The sequence below is a fragment of the Haematobia irritans genome, chromosome 4, assembly GCF_050003625.1.
Source record: "Haematobia irritans isolate KBUSLIRL chromosome 4, ASM5000362v1, whole genome shotgun sequence".
NCBI classification, from domain to species: Eukaryota; Metazoa; Arthropoda; class Insecta; order Diptera; family Muscidae; genus Haematobia; species Haematobia irritans.
Window position 1 is genome coordinate 2,876,051 of NC_134400.1, and position 17,934 is coordinate 2,893,984.

The 17,934-nt window shown below is 31.4% G+C and overlaps 2 protein-coding genes across 2 annotated transcripts in view; one reads left to right on the forward strand and one right to left on the reverse strand.

The window, feature by feature from the left end:
• Positions 1 to 17,934, forward strand: part of LOC142234740 (uncharacterized) — a 303,670-nt gene that overhangs the window by 167,827 nt on the left and 117,909 nt on the right. The window lies entirely within an intron of this gene.
• serp (chitin deacetylase-like protein serp) lies at positions 966 to 17,738 on the reverse strand. The gene is made up of 5 exons (XM_075305909.1): positions 16,896 to 17,738; positions 10,658 to 10,827; positions 9,804 to 10,053; positions 2,516 to 2,834; positions 966 to 2,358 (listed from the first exon to the last, which is right to left on the reverse strand). The coding sequence occupies exons 1-5, from the start codon at positions 16,945 to 16,947 to the stop codon at positions 1,530 to 1,532; spliced, it is 1,620 nt and encodes a 539-aa protein (XP_075162024.1). The 5' UTR covers positions 16,948 to 17,738; the 3' UTR covers positions 966 to 1,529.

Here is a 17,934-nt window from a genome sequence, read left to right on the forward strand (position 1 = left end):
TCTGATATTTCGTCATGAAAGCCGGATTAAAAATGCGAATCAAAAAACAGGACATACTAATTTCAGAAGTAGAACCGCTGAGGAAATCAGTACATATTAAGAGTACATATTTGATTTTTTGCATTTTATCATAAAAATCATCGACAAAGCATAAGCTTAACTTTTTGTGTGTGATCCTGGGTAGAGCTTATCCAAAACTCACCCACATGTACAGTGGAACCTCTCAAACGTGGAAACTCTGAAAAGCGGGGAGCTCTGAAAAGGGAACATATTCTAGAAACGTTTACTATATTATTACTTAAAAATTAACCACTCATAAGAGGAAAACTTTTCAAATGTGACTGTGGGTGTTTAAAAGGTTTCACTGTATACTTCTTTATAACGGCAAATAAAACAACATGGTCTACGACCATGTCCCAACACTGTGGTAGATACACCACATGATGATAAAAATGTGATCACCCCAAACATGTTCAAAATGTTATTTTTAGACGGTGAACATGGAACATGTTTGTCGCAACCATGCTATTTCTCGAAAATTTTGTATCTGATTTCCATCGACTTCCAGTTCATCCCCTTCCCCTTTAAATAAAAATTCGTTGGATTTTTTTTTCAATTTTTATTGTTTTTTTTTTATATTTTGTTTTGTTTGTTTTGTATGTTGACAATTTATGTAGTGTCTTTCTTACTATTTTCGTTTGCATTTCGATAGATACACACATAGTATATAGTAAATAAGAAACATTGAATACAATACATTTGTTTTTGTATGCTTGCATGTGCATGTATGTATGTAAAAATATTTTAAATATAGTACGTTACAAATAACAATATTCTACAAGAAAAAATTAAGATACAAAAAAAACATTTAAAACGCTCTCTGGATGGCAACGTCAAGCGTTTTTATGTATTTTTCTTTCTGTTTTTTGTTTTGTTTTTATTTCGAAATTCAAATTCAAAAGGTCTTGTTCTTCTTGTTTTTGTTTTTGTTCTTTTTATTTTTCTTTATAAAATTAACACAGCAATGACCTTTGATCTTCTTCTCTGCTTCGTAGGAGAAGCTCAAAAGCCTAACTAAAAAGTCTTTGCAATTTGAGAAATTAAAAAAAATATATATGCATATATTATTGTTTTGTAATAATAACAAAAAATGAAATAAAAAATTATAATAATATAAACAAACTAAAGAAAAATATTTTTTTGTTTTGTTTTCAAAGATACTTTAAAAGATTTCGATAAAAAAAATTGGAAATTATTTACAAAGTTCAAATGTTGTTGCTTTGAGATGCACTCATCGTTTTATGTTGAGTATTGAGGGCATTTAAGGTTAAGTATGTGTGGATGTATGTAGGGGTGTAAATAGTATAGGAGAGGGAAGATAGGGGTAGGGGGTTTCTTTAGAAAAAAAATTTCCATAAAGATGGCTAATTTGTTTTTGTTATTTTTTGTTTTGTTTTAAGTTAGAGAAATTTCTTTCTTGTGCTTAGTTTAAAGGCTTTTTGTTGGAGTTGTTGTTATTGTTTGCTGACTTAGAAGAAACCATCACCAGTGGGATCATTGACCCATGGGTAATTGTTGGGACATCTTACGCAGGTTTGCAAGTTAACAGTTTCTCCGGGAATTTCCTTGGATGTCAACTTGCAGGCATTGGGCACCCAACAGGCTGGCTTGCCTTCAACGGTACACTTCTCCCTCCAGGGTTCGAAGTTCTTGACCTCACTGATGGTGCGTGGATTTTGCATCCATTGTATGACCTGGGTCATGGTGACAAAGTAAACATCATTATGATTAGCCAAGATTTCATCGATCCAATACAAGAAGGCATCCAAGAATTCAGGATTGTTCTTCAACCAAGCAGCATGGAAGTATAGACCAAGAGGAGCACGATTTTGATCGTAATGCCGATCGAAATTGTGATTCAAGAAATTGTAGAATTGATCACCGGTCAAGATATTCGAGCACGAATCAACCATAGCACAACCTGGCAAGTATTCATCATTGGCTGGGTCCTCACGACGATCCAATTCATTCATAACCATTTCCCAGACGGCATGGGAACGAGTGGGACAACTTTGTAGGTTACCATGGCAACGATGAGGCATACGGAAGTACATGGTATAGGGCCACAATGGAGGGTTAGACAAGGGAGCTGTGATGGTGGAGTCATACAAGAAAGCTTGTTCTTCCATCATGGTGAATTGGTTATTACCGCCAACACGCAAGTAAGGGGCACGAACACCAACAACTGAGTTATCGGTAATGTTGGAGAATTTCTCAATGATGATACGCATACCAGCCATTTCCTTGGCCCAATCATCAACGGTGGCATTAGACCAGAAACGTTCTTCGTCATTATGTCTATATGGGGGAAAAGAATAAAGGAACAAACAAACAAATTGAAATTTATTACAAAAAATTATTAATATGCTAAAATGTCCGGAAAAGGTCTATAGCAAAAATCTGAAAGCCAATGTTTTTTGGGCATGAAATCTTTATAAAACAATCTACTACTTACGTAATTGAATGGACAGCAACTTCATGACCCTTACGATGAGTTTCCTGCACGGCTGAGTAGTTAGTGTACTTGTGAGAAATGAAATATGTAGCCTTGATGTCACAACCATTGGGGTTCTTGCGTCCCTTGAACATTTCCTTGTATAATTCAATGTTGTTATTGTTGATGGCATCATCGAATGTGATGGTGATCATCATGGGGACATCCTTGGCTGGCAAATCACCGGGAATAGCAGTACCATCTTCAGAGCAGAAACAATCGGGCAATACACAAACGGTAGGATCACAGGGAGGAGCGCGATTGGGATCATTGTCAATGTCTGCAAAGGAAAAATGAAAATACCCAAATTATCGAAAAGAAATAAACACAATTTTCATCAAATTCTACCAATTTAAGCACTTAAGCGCTCTAAAAGGACTATTTGAATATCCTGTCGCTGTCGATTACATTGGGGTTTTGAGATACCCACCACAAAGATGAGCATTTTTTTAATTTAAAGAAAGATTGATTAAAATTCCTTGTTGACTTCAAAATACAAAACGAAAACAAGAACGAGTCAATTACATATGTACTCGAAATCCAAATTTAGGAAATTTAGTTTAAATATGGGTTATAGAACCAAAGAAGATAAAAAATAGCATAGATTTTTTAATGGTAAAGTTGAAATAGAAATCTTTAATTCTTATTTCCTATTTCTTTAAACCAAAATATGTCTATAGTATAAGTCTCATGTTTTATCTAATGGCGATTTTGATTCTAATAAAAAGTGCCACATATTCAAAATTGGCTTCAAAATAGAAACAGCTTTTTCAGTCATTTTACATTTCCCTTGCCATATTATGGGTTAGTAGTAGTGTTACTAGGGCAACACTTTTTCATAAAATCGAAATTTTTCTAAGAGACAAAGGGCACTTTCCTTTCGCAAAAAATATGTTGCCTTGGTGTTACACTACTTTTTCCCTCATTGTATTTTTGCCCAAATTATAGTTATTATTAATTCAAAATATTGTGAGGGATACAGGACTCAAAATCCTTCATATTTTGCAATCAATTTCGAGAATGTTGCACATTTTTCCCAATCGAAACCGCAATAAGTGTAATCTACCACATTGTTTCAGGTATGTACAAAAATATACCTCCAAATTGAATGTGTTTATAGAATATTCCCTTATGGGTTAAGAATCTAATCAGTTAGCCAGATAAACACATCAGGATACAAAAATCCATCCAAAAATATCCACTACTGTCACCTAGGTGCACGCAATTTTTTTGTACCACTTATGTATATTCCACCTGGCTTAAGCGAATACAAAAACATACTTAAAGTTGAGTGAACTTTAACATAAAATCATGCGTTTTGTTTCTTTTGTTTGTCTGCATTAAGACTTATACATTGAACAAAAAAACAATCATTGACATTATGGTTATTTATAAAATAAACACTTTAGTGTTTAAACAATCAAGTGGTGAATGTGTAAACTTTTATTGGTTTTCGGAATTTGTACCGCGATATAACCATCATATAACGGCACATTTTCCCAGTGAAAGCCAATGAACTTTATATTTTTCATGCCATCTTCGTGTTTATGAATGTGATTTGAAGTGCATTTGGAACCATCAACAATTATCCAAATGGAAAGAAAGAAAAAAAAAAAACAACAACATTCAAAATTCACACCCATAGTCATGTGTATGGATGTGTATAAAAAAAACTTACATGGCTTGCAGTGAACTACAAATACAACAACAAAATGAAAAACCTATTGACAGCCCCAACAACTAAGCAGACAATCACATTGTAATAATGACATCAAATGTCACAGGAAAATAACTAAATAATTGTTAATTTTATGCACATTACAAGTACGTGGTTAAACATGAGTCACAATATAACTGTTATTGCATATGCAAGCTTTAATATAGCGGGGGCTGAGGTATCGGTATATATCATCCATTAGATTTCCCAAACCAAGAATATTGGTGTCAATGTAAGTCTGGTGATTAGTATCACCCTCTCTTTCTTTCGCTCTCCCATACTAGAAATCTTCTCTTTAAACATTCTCAATTTACACATAACGAAGTAACAGAATACTTTGGAGCGTTTAGATTGCATTGAAATGTCTCAGAGAACGGTTAAATTAAATATTTTAATAAGAGATCACAGGTAAGAAATTTCGTTGGCTTTTTGTCAAGATGTGTCAGCAAATCAACGTCTTTACACTATTTAACGCCTTGATATATTGGGACTTTTACTTCAATATTTGTTTATCAATTGTTTTGTAATTTTATATTTACTCTTTTTCGTCTTGTTTTTTTTTTATTTTTTCATATGAATTTGGCATGTGCACCTCTAATTTGATATGTTCAACAGGTTTTACATTCATTTCGTTTTTCGAATTCCTTATTTTGCGAAAGTTCAAGTTTCTTTTTGTTTTCATCATCAAAAAAAAAAAAAACAATAATAATTAACAATCAATTGCAAATTTCCTTTCTGTACCTCTATGCGCCATGGCATTCAAGTTGGTAGTTCGATGTCTGTATGTATTGAAAATTTCGTGATTTGAAATTTTAATTGTTACGCTTGGCAAAAAATTGGGTGAGAGGAGGAGAAACCTGTTGTGATTGATAAGTTCAAGACAATATTTGAACTTCATTTGAAGTGAATGAATTTACATAAATCTTCAGAAAACATACATATATATTTATTATTATAATAAATAAATATATAATATTTAATAAATTGTTAAATAACCGGGCATTGGAAATCAATAGACGTCTGTCCATTTGTTTATGAAACAATAGTTTTTGGGTAATTTTTTCGTAAATTTGATCGAATTCGAGGTATGCCATAATCTTTCACTAAAAGACTGAGAGGCGACACACACAATTAATTTTTAATTGAAATGTCTACAATCACAGATTGTAGACATTTAATTGAAAATCAATTAAAAAATAATTGATATTATTAATTTTTGTTTCAATTAAAAAATTGGCGGAATCTTTAATTGAATATTTTTAATTGAATATTTTTTTAACTCAATTAAGATTTCAATTGGAAAAATGTTTGTGATTTTTTTCTCTGTGCAGCATAACATAAAATGCGAGATGATTATCAGCTGATAATACTACCGATTAATTAGTAGTTCATACCCGGATGGCTGAGAAAACTAACATAAGATGACGGGCGGGAGCCACCGTTGTGCAATGGTTAGCATGCCCGCCTTGCTTCCAGGGTCAAGGGTTCAGCGGTGGATCATCTCCTCTCAGTAATGCTGATGACATTTCTAAGTGTTTCAAAGCTTCTCTAAGTGGTTTCACCGCAAAGTTATAAGGCTATAAAAATGAGATCGCTTGTCATTGAGCTTAATGTAGAATTGGGCATCACTCATTGATAAGAGGCAAGTGCCTATTGTATCACAATAGACTGAATAGTCTTAAGTGGGTCTAAAAAACGGACTGCCACTATACCTAACGTAACCCACAGCTGACTTAACTCGTTCGTATAAATGCTAATAAAAAAATACAAAATAATGTAAATTTTAAATTAAATCCCAAAATTTATGTGTGGCGTATTATCAATGTATAATTAGATTCTAATTACTTATACGATCCGGTGCACACTTGCAAAATTGTATAACATTTTATTTACTCTCAATATGATTATATACATATGGTTAGCTTTCCTTTACGAAACTAAATTCAAAACATGTGGCTTTTATACGCGTGTAGCATAATAAGGAATTCATTCAAGTTAATTTTTTTATATTATATTTATTGTATTCCGTAGAGGTTTCTACATACACACTCAGCGGCTATCAGTAATCTTTTGGGATACCCAGAGCCAAAAATAAAGAAACGGATCATTACTGTAGACAAGCGCAAACAATAAAATGAAACAAAAAATAAATAAAAATTTACTATAAGATGGATGATTTTACTTTTGTTTTTAAAACTTCAAACATTTTTTTTTTCGAGGTTTATATGAATTTATATTTCATTGCACGCTTGCAAAAACTTAAAAAAAGTTATGTCATACAGTTAAAGCTGGAGTTCTCCACAATTAACAACCAACATAACAACAAATAAAAGTAACCGAAAAATATTCAATGGAAACTCAAAATGTGAACGTTTAAGACACGGTGTAGGCAACAAAGTTTCATTATTGAAGATGACATCATCATCGACATCCTCAATGCAAGAAATAATTTAACTTCATTGCTGCTAACAAGCTATGGCTCCTCCTTAATTTATTATAAATTATTATGCTATTCATGAAATCTTTGAAGCAAATAAAATTGGGAAAATTAATTATCTATGGAGTTGGTTGATGAATGGGACTTACTAAAAATTTCTGTTAAAGTTGAGATATTTGATCAATCAGTCATATGCATGAAATTAATCGACTTAACTCTGACATTTAATCATCCAAATGTCATTCACAACTTCTGCGCTAAAGAGCAGCATATTATTGTAATTTTTTTAAGATGAAAACAAGACAGGCCCAAGGCATCATCAGATTCTAATTAACTCAATAGTTGTGTAACACATAGTTACATAGCTAGACGAATGGACAGCCAGGGTTGGTAATTCTGAGTTGATCTATTTAATGAAGTCTAGGATGGATACTTCAACCCTGTTTTTATTTCATTAATGAAAACTATAGTTGGCACATTGTAAAATAATTTTTGGGATCGTTTTTTTTTCTTCTTATTTGTTTCTATATTTATGACAAACTATAAATCGCTCATCCATTACCATGCTTATTAAAATGTTTTCTAACTTTAAGTATATTACTGATTTATTTAATCGGCATAGTAATTTTAAAGTCCTCTATAAATTTTGAAGATTTATTGTTTTTGTTTCGATTTTATAGCTATTAAATACGGTTGATTTTTGTTTTGTTTTTATTATTCGTTCTCCTTCAATTCACCATCATAAATAAACATTTGTATGGTAGTTAATTGAGCATTTATGTTTAACAATTGTTAATAATTTATGATTTCATGCGATTTGTTTTTAGTTCCTTGTGCTGATATTTACTTATTATTACTTTTTATTATATTTCGTTTTTTCCTCCATTTAATTTTTCGCAATGCCAATTATGGTTGTTTGTATTTTTGTATTGATTAAGCCACCATAACAAAACAAAATATTACTAAAAATATAAACAAAAAATGGAAAAACACAATTTGCTGAAGTTAACCGCAACACCTTGTAATCCGATTAAGTGGACGTGTTAATGTATGCGGCTCCTTCTTTGTTTGCAACACTTTGACTAAGATAATTATCAAAGGTTTAAAATTATTCCAAGCCCACTGACTAATGGATAACTAGTTAAAGATGCAGAGTTGGGCAACTCAGTGTGAAGAATATCTATATGTGCATATTACGAAATATGGTAAATATCGGAATTTTGGAGTTAATTCTTTACTTTGGATTCCATAGAAATTTCAAAATTTTACAGAAAATTTGTCTTTAGAAAAAAATTTCAAAGAAATTTTGTCTATATATTAAATTTAATCAAAATTATATCTTTAGATAAAGTTTTATAGAAATTTTGTCTTTAGAAAAAATTTCATAGAAATTTTGTCTTTAAATAAAATTTCATAGAAATGTTGTCTTTAGATAAAATTTTATAAATAAAAATTCATAAGAATTTTTTATTAAATACAATTTTACAGAATTTTCGTCTTTAGATAAAATTTCATAGAAATTTTGTAAAGATAAAATTAAAAAAAAAATGCTAAAGGTAAAATTTTAAAGAAATTCTGTAAAGATAAAATTTTATATAAATTTTGTCTTTAGAAAATTTTTCATAAAAAATTGTCTTTAGATAAAAATGAATAGATATTTTATCCTTAAATAAAATTTTATAGAAATGTCGTCTTTAGATAATTTTTATGGAAATATCGTCTTCAGATAAAATTTCATAGAAATTTTGTTTTTAGATAAATTTTCATAGAAATTTTGTCTATAGATACAATTTTATAGGAAATTTTGTTCTTAGATAAAACTTCATAGAAATTTTGTTCTTAGATAAAACTTCATAGAAATTTTGTCTTTAGATAAAATTTTATAGAAATTTTGTCTTTAGATAAAATTTTATAGAAATTTTGTCTTTAGATAAAATTTTATAGAAATTTTGTCTTTCGATAAAATTTTATAGAAATTTTGTCTTTCGATAAAATTTTATAGAAATTTTGTCTTTCGATAAAATTTTATAGAAATTTTGTCTTTAGATAAATTTGTATGGAAATTTTGTCTTCAGATAAAATTTCATGGAAATTTCGCCTTCACGTAAAATTTCATAGAAAATTTTGTCTTCCGATAAAGTTTCATTAAAAACAAAATCAAAGTATTATTTTTTCCAATATGCCTCCTTAAACTTCCTTAATTGCAAATTGACTATACGAAAATAAATGCCATACTTCATAGCATTTGCCGACAAAAAAAAGAGGACACCAACTGTTTTTGTCCGTTTCACATTCATACCGTTTTGTCTCTGTTTCGACTAAGAAACGCCTATAATTAACTTAAAATGTATATATTTTGTTTAAAATTAATGTTCGGTTTTTGTAGATGTTTTTGGTATTATATAATTTATGTATGAATGTAGGTTGACTGCTTTGTCAGTGGTCATCTACGTGTGTGCTAATTTGTATTTTAAAGGTTTTGGGAGCAAGGTTAACATGTTTGGGGGCTGGTACCGGCGATGATATCGCAACCGGTCTTGTGAAGACGCTATTCGCTTGCTTGAGGCGCCGTATCATTATTGTGTTTTTTCTGGTATTTTTCTGTGTGAGCTTTTTTGTATTTTTTAAGAGCAAAGGAGATGAAGTTTGAGTTGACCAATTGGTAGGCAAAAAAGGTGACACCTTTTTTTATTATAGTGCTAACGTTATGAATTGAATTTATCCTTATAATTCTTATGACATGTGTTCATAGTCAGGAACGTAACCAAAGAGGAGGAAGCCCCTACTTCAAAGTGATTTCGACAATTTTATTAGTTATATTTAGGGAAATTAGCTAGGAACAACAATATATACGCATATGTTCCGATAATCGTAATGGAAAATTGCAAGATTTTGAATTTCTTATAACTAACGAAATCTTAAATACATTTTGTACTTAAACTCCCCATACTAGAGAAAATTTTGGACTTTTGCGGTTTGGATAAAATAACCAAGTCAAAATCTTACAATTACCGGAACATGGGCGATTTTGTCTCGATTATTTTGACTTATGATTTGATAAATACGTTCATAGGATTTTTCTCTTAAGAACTTACCACAAGAGTTTTCATCGGAACCATCACTACAATCCTTTTCACCGTTACAGAAGAGACCACGTTCAATACAGTTGCCATCACCGCAAGCTAAGAAACCATCTTGACACAAAGGTTCGTCAGTGTGGAGCAAAGGCTTTACACGACGTTCTTTGTTCTTCGATTTACAATTCTTGACAGATTCCTTCCAGTCACAAGTTTGCTTTTCAATATCGAAATACAAACCGGCAGGACAACGAATGGCTTGTAGACCCTATAATTGGAAGATACAAAAAAGTTGAAGTTAGTAAAAAATACCAGTGTTGAGAATTACAATGATGAAAAGTAGAACTAATGTAAAAACCCTAGTAATAAGAGCCAAAGTAAAAACCCTACTAAACTAGTAATCCTTGATGAAACAAACATTCTACAAGCACGCCATATGTGTGTCCGTCCACGGTGACATACTCTTAATAAAACTTCCTCTCTCGGAATTTAACACGATGCTCGTAATTAGCGAACATTTTCACGAGCAAACCATAAGCGAGTAAAAGTAAAGAAAAGGAAGTGACTACAATGGTGGTCGTGGCTACAAACTTAAGAGCGATTAAAATTGTGAGAGTGTTTGAAATCGCGAGCATGGTTCTAATGGTGATCACGACTCGGTTAGAGAGCGTTTTGTCATCAGCTTGGAATTTATATTTTCTTCGTGAGCGTGATTTTGACGAAATTTTATTCGAGCTCATTTATATGGTGCTTTTCACTCATGCTCACACAATACATACTTTCCTTAAAAATCCTATTCCCGTGAGTTACTTTGAATGTTTACGAGTCACCCTTAATTTTGAACCCAAACAAGATTTTTAATCTGAACTTACCGATGAGGTACATTGGATGACATCACGGCAGTTATCACCTTCACCGGCTACCAGACGGAACCATTCACCAGCGTCCTTGTCTTTACACAATTCCTTTTCGAAAGATTCCTCTTTTTTAGGCTCTTCAGTGCTGGCTTGACGTTTGACACGATCATAGGTGGTGGCCGAAGCTGAAAGTGGAAATAAGCAAAAGGAATTATTTAGTATTCATGACAAAACTTGTTGAAAATAGTTTTCTTAACCCAATGACTCAAAGGCACACATTACTGAGAAAGGGAGGCACAACGGAAATTCAGGCAAAGTTATAAATAAGAATGGATTCTTTCATTTTTTTCTTTTGGATTTCTTCTATTTCTTTTTTTCTTTAGATTGTTATGGCATTTTTCACCTCAAACGCCAAACCTCTCTACATTAATTATTGTCTTTAGTGGCTTAAATTATGGGTATTTGAAAAGTAGGTTTTTAGTTACAAACAAAAGCAAGCAAAAGCTTGATGGAATTGTTGTTGACGTCAAACCTAGCCACTTGCCAAAACTCAAATATGTAAGCGTGCCCCCCAAAACGCATACATTCGCAATTTTTCATACAAACACACTTTCGTGGAAAGTCGTAAAGTTACGTTAACTTCCTGTTTAAACGGCATTCATTGCAATTGACCATATTTACCGAAAATGGTAACAAAAATCTACACACAAATGTTGAATATGCTGTATAAATGCCCATAGACGTTTAAGCTAACACCCATGAGTTGGTACAGGGACTTGCTATCCTAAACCACTCAATTAAAATGCCATCTATCAAATTAAGATATAATAACATTGTGTTTGTGTGTGTGGTTATTGGAGTATTATATGACCCCATTCCAAATCAATTCCGCATTATTTTATAGAACTGAATCAAAAGTGGAATTTTTCTGTACCAACCAGAGATGGCCCGAATATAAAACGTAATATACCTCGATGAAATTTATAAAACGTAGAAACGGTACAATCCTTTACAAAAGGATATTATTTGCTTAGATTTGATTTGTTTTTTTTTTTTTTGATACCGTCACATTGGGCAAATATTTGACAAAAAGCAAATCTTTTAATGTGAAATTTAACATAATGCAAGCAGACCCTTTAAACAAGTTTGAATCCAAGTCGTTTTCAAAGAATATTCTCAAAAATACAATTTTCAAAACTGAAACCATCTCTTCATCACCCGATTTAGCCATATGACAAAAATGTTCCATATTATCCTGTTGAAACATGTTTGGGGTGATCATATTCCTTCTCTGGATGCACTAACTCAAATTGACATCAAATAATCGTTATTGTACAATTACTTACAATAATTTCATATTCTCTTAAGAGAGAGAAATTGAGAGAGAAGGAGAGAGACAGAGAGTAAGTCTACAAATTCACATAAAGAATCAAATAGCTCCATAGCTTTAGTTATTGGTTCATTGGCAGCGCTCTCCCAACACGATTTATTAGTGTAACGGCATTAAGACTCCATTTGAGATTGCATCGGCCATGTTCACAATATATTTATGGAATGCTAATATGAAATGTTAACATTTTGAAATATTTATTGGTAAATTTGTCCATGTCCACAATGAAAATCTACCCAAATCATCTTGTATGGAATTCATTATTAAAATTATAAAGAAACGATCTACGGTAAAAAAAATATTGTTCTAATATGAAAGATTATGCAATCGGAATCCATCCATAAAGTAAAGGAAATTGTTTTTGATTTAAAGATATCTTATTGAGTTAACTGAACCTTTGGATTAAAAATAAAAAAACTTGAAATAAAGGCTAAACTTATTTTTAGGATTTTCCATATTCGGTAAGCTTTTTTGAAAATAAGAAAACAATTTATACTTTGAAGTGTCTGATATAATTTAGATTTGTATTCTTAAATTTATTATTACGTAAATCGCAAAAAGAGAATGAATGATATCTGTATTCGAATTTCATTGTTATAGAGTCTACACTGAAAAAAATATATTGACCTAATCTGAAAGATTATGCAACCCAACCCAACTTTGAGGTTACCCAAATTTCTTTAATATAAAAATTTTTAATTAAAAAAATGTATAATCTTCGAATCTGTCAAAGTCGCATGTCTTTGAAGAAAGTCAAATTTTCCTTAAAGTAAAGAAAAACATTTTGATTAAAGAAATACTCTTTTAAATTAACTGAGATATTGAATCTTTGGATTAAAGATAAAAAACACTTCAGAATTTAGCAGTTTTGGCTTAGTTTTTTGTTTTGTTTTTTAATTAAGAAAATGAATGAATGAGATCTGTATTCTAGTTTCAATTTTATAGAGCCTAGATTTAAAGCTAGATAGCTCTCAAAAAAATTTCTTTGTTTTTTAATTTTATGAAAAATCGAATAATGGTATTTTCACAATTTTCAAAATCTATTAAATTTATTTTCCTATCTTTTAATATTGGCTTAAATAGAAAGCATCATAAAAGTATAAGGAATCGTATGTACAAATACAAAAATTATAACAAAATTAAAACTTGTCCAAAACTATCAAAACTCGATAATAGGTTAATATTTGAGTTTGAAATTTTATGTAGTCCGGTTCAAAAAATCGTAAGACCAAGAGTATATTTTACTCGGAAAATTTAAATGAAAACCGTAAATATCGCGGGAATGGGGACGGTCTTTTGATTAAAAGAAGTAAATAAAACAAACACTAAATTATTTATACATCCAACTAACCAGACTTTGAAATTCTTACGTCATTCCCCTCATAGTATCACAGTAAGATGTTGGAACTTATTCACTGACATTTCTTTTGGATAGATAAAAAACAGCATATTTCAACTAAAACTTGACAGTAGACGAGCTTGGCAACAATAATTGCTCCTCTTTTGTGCACATGACTAAATACCAGCCTTCTGCTTGTTTCCACCTCATGCAATCTTTCAATCTGCAGCATTTCTGGTCTGCTTAGTTTTTTTTTTTTTTCAATTTGCATAGATGTTAAATTATTCACATATAAAAGTGCATTGTTTTAAATGCAATATAGTCTATTGGGTAGAGGCGTAGTTGGGGAGAGGATACGGGGAACCCATGAGGTACCCTCTAAAACCGACTTCAAATACTCGAGTAGAATGCTCAACTCTATCTAATATTCCAAGAGGCAGATTTTGTTTTATACAACCCCCCTCAAAACTGTCTCCTTGACCACATGCCTGCTCTTGGCCATACCATGGCTATTACATTTTGTGGTGCAATATAATTTTTTTGCATGTATGCAATACGAGTAAGTGTTAAATGAAACAATTGCTATTGACCGCTCAAATGGCCACTTAACTAACTCCCAATGCAATCTGCAATAATTTCTTCAGAGGGGCTTAGGGGTGGTGGCTGCTCCCTCTAAGCTGTATTTAATTGCCTGAAACTATTTAAGGAATGTGTGTTGTTTTGAATGGCATGAGTTGGCCTTTTTCTATGGATGTTGAATAATTTGATTTGAAAATCACTTTGACATTATTGGTCAGCTAAGTGGCTAAATTGTTAGCTAGCTAGCGACTGGATATCTACAAAAAAACAACAAGGTTTATTTCTATTCAAGAAATCTAACATTTCAATGGTGCATGACTTTGGATCGACTGATGCAGATGGAGATGACTGCTGGTAGTGATGGCGTTTGTTTTTGTTGCTTTTTTGTTTTTTTTTTCATCCGTTTTAATGACTGTCTCAAATGTCAAAGATGTTTTTGTTTCTATATTATTTTTTGTAATTTATTTGAAATTACTTCAAGTTACTTTTATTTCCAAGAGATTATGTAAACAAATCTTTGTATTTTCATACACACAAATGCATTCATATGTATAAATCATATATGTTTGTATGTCTATATGTGTATAAAGACCCATAACACCATTTACTTTTTCAAGCTGAGAGCAATTGTCGTATTTGTGGTATTTTAAAGCCTTTAGGTTTAAAGATATCGTTTTCATTTCAGCTATTCCATTTGTTTTTTGTGTTTGTATTTTATTTATTTTTTTTGTTGGTGATATGAAGCGTTGGCGAAAAAATAAATGAAAGTTGTTTTGGAAACCACATTTTTTGAGGCTACTAAATTCGCTCCAGTTCAAAAAAGTGCGCTCATACACACACACACAAAAGTAGAAGGCTAAAATCTGACTTGTAAGAGTCTTGGAGTTGGTGTCCTTTCTTGGTTTGATATTATCAAGGTTAAACAATTCCATATCAGTTTTGACACTGAATAAGCCATTCTCTCTATAGATAATCCTACGTAAGGATAGGGGTCATTAAGAAGTGATTTGGAATGGTATTTTAAAATTAATAAGATGTTGTAAATGACATTGTTCATCACCAATGTCATTAAACAAAGATCGTTGAAGTCTATTTATTTTATTTTGCGCATACCAGAGAATTTCTAACGATACGAAGTTTTAGATAATGGTCAGTGGATGAGTTCTTTCATTTCCCGTCTAAAACATCGATATATTGATCACAGGCTACAATATTGCGGATTTTGAGATTTTGATGCTTCCGAATAAACCAAATAAAATATTACTATATAAGATGATATACAGCAAATTGACCTCGTTTAAAACCAAATCAGACCCATTGATCGTTTCATAGAAATTTCCTTGTTTCATTCATACGAGGCCTTTTGAGCCGATCTAACGATCGCATTTGTTATCTCATCTATTTGAAATTCTGTATGTGACCTATAAATAGAGATAGCTCCCCCTACACAGAAAAAATATCACCAAAATTTTTCCAATTAAAATTCTAATTGAATTTTAAAAAAATATTCAATTAAAATGTAATTGGTACACCAAACTACTTAATTCAATCACAAAATTGTATCAATTAATTTTTTAATTGGAACCATTATTTTTTTAATTGACTTTTGTGATTGATACTATCATTTCTGTGATTGAAGACATTTCAATTAAAAATTAATTGGGACAATTTTTCGTGATTGAAGACAGAAATATTTTTTCTGTGTATGTATAACGATTTTCAAATTTGATTTCTCGAATATCCTGTTGTCTTGGTTTTCATACTATCTTCTTAAATTTTGGTAATATAGAAAAGTATCCATTGCTTCTTTCCAAGAGTAGCCACATATCAAGTCGTCCTTTAAGATACTGATACGGATATTTGACTTCTTGAACGTTATGCACTTAAAACATGAAATAGATTTATGCACTTGAACAATCGCCCAATTAGTCATATGGACCTACAGATCACACACAGGTCCCGTATACCTGATGGAGATATTTGACTTCTTGAACATTCAAGTGTCCGTCTAGGACGAAATATTCTTAACTTCTGATATACCACACTGAATAATCTACCTGTCTGACCTACTGAGCACATTGATGACACAACAATGTTTCTTCAAGGACGTTAAAAAAGCATCGTTACCCATTATTACCAAAGAATTTTCGTTAGCTTCTTTCAAAAAATCGTTTGGTTTGAAGATTTTACACAATCATATTTATTTACTTGTTACACTCTATTAAGAATAATTATAGTACATTTTCTATAACATAAAGTCAGGAAAAGTGCTAACAGATTCTACACGGAAAAAAAATATTATTATAATAACTTACACTCAAAGAAAAAATACTTTTCTCCGGAATGAAATTTTAGGAAAACAAAATTCCTTGAATGTTCATTAATAATATACCAAAAATTCCCTTTTGTCAGTTTTTAAGAGCAAAAAACCCCGAATTTATGACAAACGATGAAACTATTATCTGTATTCTTTTTTTATTTACTTCAAAATATTTGTTTGCATTAAAATAAAACTTCGTTTATCAAATATTTTAATTTATGGAAAATAAAATCCTTTTTTAATGGCTCAGGAAATGCTTTGAAAAAATTAGGTTTTTTACATCACCTCCATTGTAACTTTCTTGATAAGTCGAAATGTCAACTTTTCACTTCAAAAATTGCTAAATTGAAATTATAAAATATTCGATTCGAATAGCTCTTCCTTGTGGTTGTATATATTTTACAGAATGCTAACTTTTCCTCCAACATTTTTTTCTGTTTATGATTTCTGGGGTTTATCAAAATTTTTAAAGTTTTTCTCATTTCTAGTCATAGGAGGAATGCCAATTTTTCTCACAAAGTTTTTGTTAGCCCAAATTTGCTTTAATAGAATTCAGCCAAAAAATATTTTAATGTGATGTAATGTAAGTTTATATGTCCCGTTTTTAATAACGTATTCAACTTACCTGATGTAACAGCAACAGCTAAAACGGCAAAAACTATAAAAAGTTTTGCCATTTTTCTGTAGTTTAGTTTTATATGTTTGCGTTTTTCGATTTGGATTTAATACACTTGAACTATTTTTTTAATTTAAAATTTCTATAAGAAAATATTTGCACTTTATCTTTAAAACAGACTCTATTTCGTTTTTAAATTTAAGTATTTTTCTTATATTAATTTATTTTTATGTATGAGAAACAATGATCTTCAGCACAAGCGCACCAGCTGCAATTTGTCCTTCCGATCGGTATCAATGTTTCATTTACACTGACACTTTCAAACGCAGCACAGTAAAATTTCTCGAACTTCTTTTAAAAGTTAAAGAGCTAAAACCGATTTTCTTCTTCTTTTATTACAAAAAGTCGTATGCAAAAACACCAATTAAAGCCCACCACACAAAGCAATGGGACGAGGTGAGATTCTCAGCATATAGCATAGACCACCAGCCTACCGGGTGGTGTATTCAGGTTAAAGCTTTCAGGAACTGTGAGAGTGTGTGCGAGAGAGAAGTAGCAAGAACGAGTACTTCTAGTAGTAGTTTGTCTTGGTTTGGGCCTTTTGGGGGGGGATTGCAAGTGGTTTTAGTCACTGTCGTCGACTTATGTTGCGTTAGAAAAATGCAAATTTAACCGAAACACACAACTCGAGTATCTTGTTTTGTATCGCTTCTTGTGTTGTTTTCTTTGTTTTATGGCTTTATTCAAATTTTCTATTCGAAAAGGTTATAAAAATTGTTTTAACGACTTTTTCGTTTTATGAAAGACACACTTGTTTTCTCGGTTTCACAAAAAACTACATAACGCGACGTGCCACAGAACACGAGAGAGCGCCTTGCGCACGTCAGCAGGGTTTTTATAATCAAATGCAAGCCTTGTTGGTGAGGGGTAAAATGTGATTACTACACCAACACACACCTCACACACCAAGTGGTGAATTTTAGCCCCAAACTAAAATAAAGAGGGGTAAGACCCAAATGGCCCCAAAAACTCAACACTCATTGATCAT

Coding starts and splice junctions, on each gene's coding strand:
- serp (XM_075305909.1), bottom strand. CDS start 16,947: ATGGCAAAACTTTTTATAGTTTTTGCCGTTTTAGCTGTTGCTGTTACA. Junction 10,828..16,895: donor AGCTGTTGCTGTTACATCAG/GTAAGTTGAATA, acceptor TTCCACTTTCAG/CTTCGGCCACCACCTATGAT. Junction 2,359..2,515: donor GTTGCTGTCCATTCAATTAC/GTAAGTAGTAGA, acceptor TCCCCCATATAG/ACATAATGACGAAGAACGTT.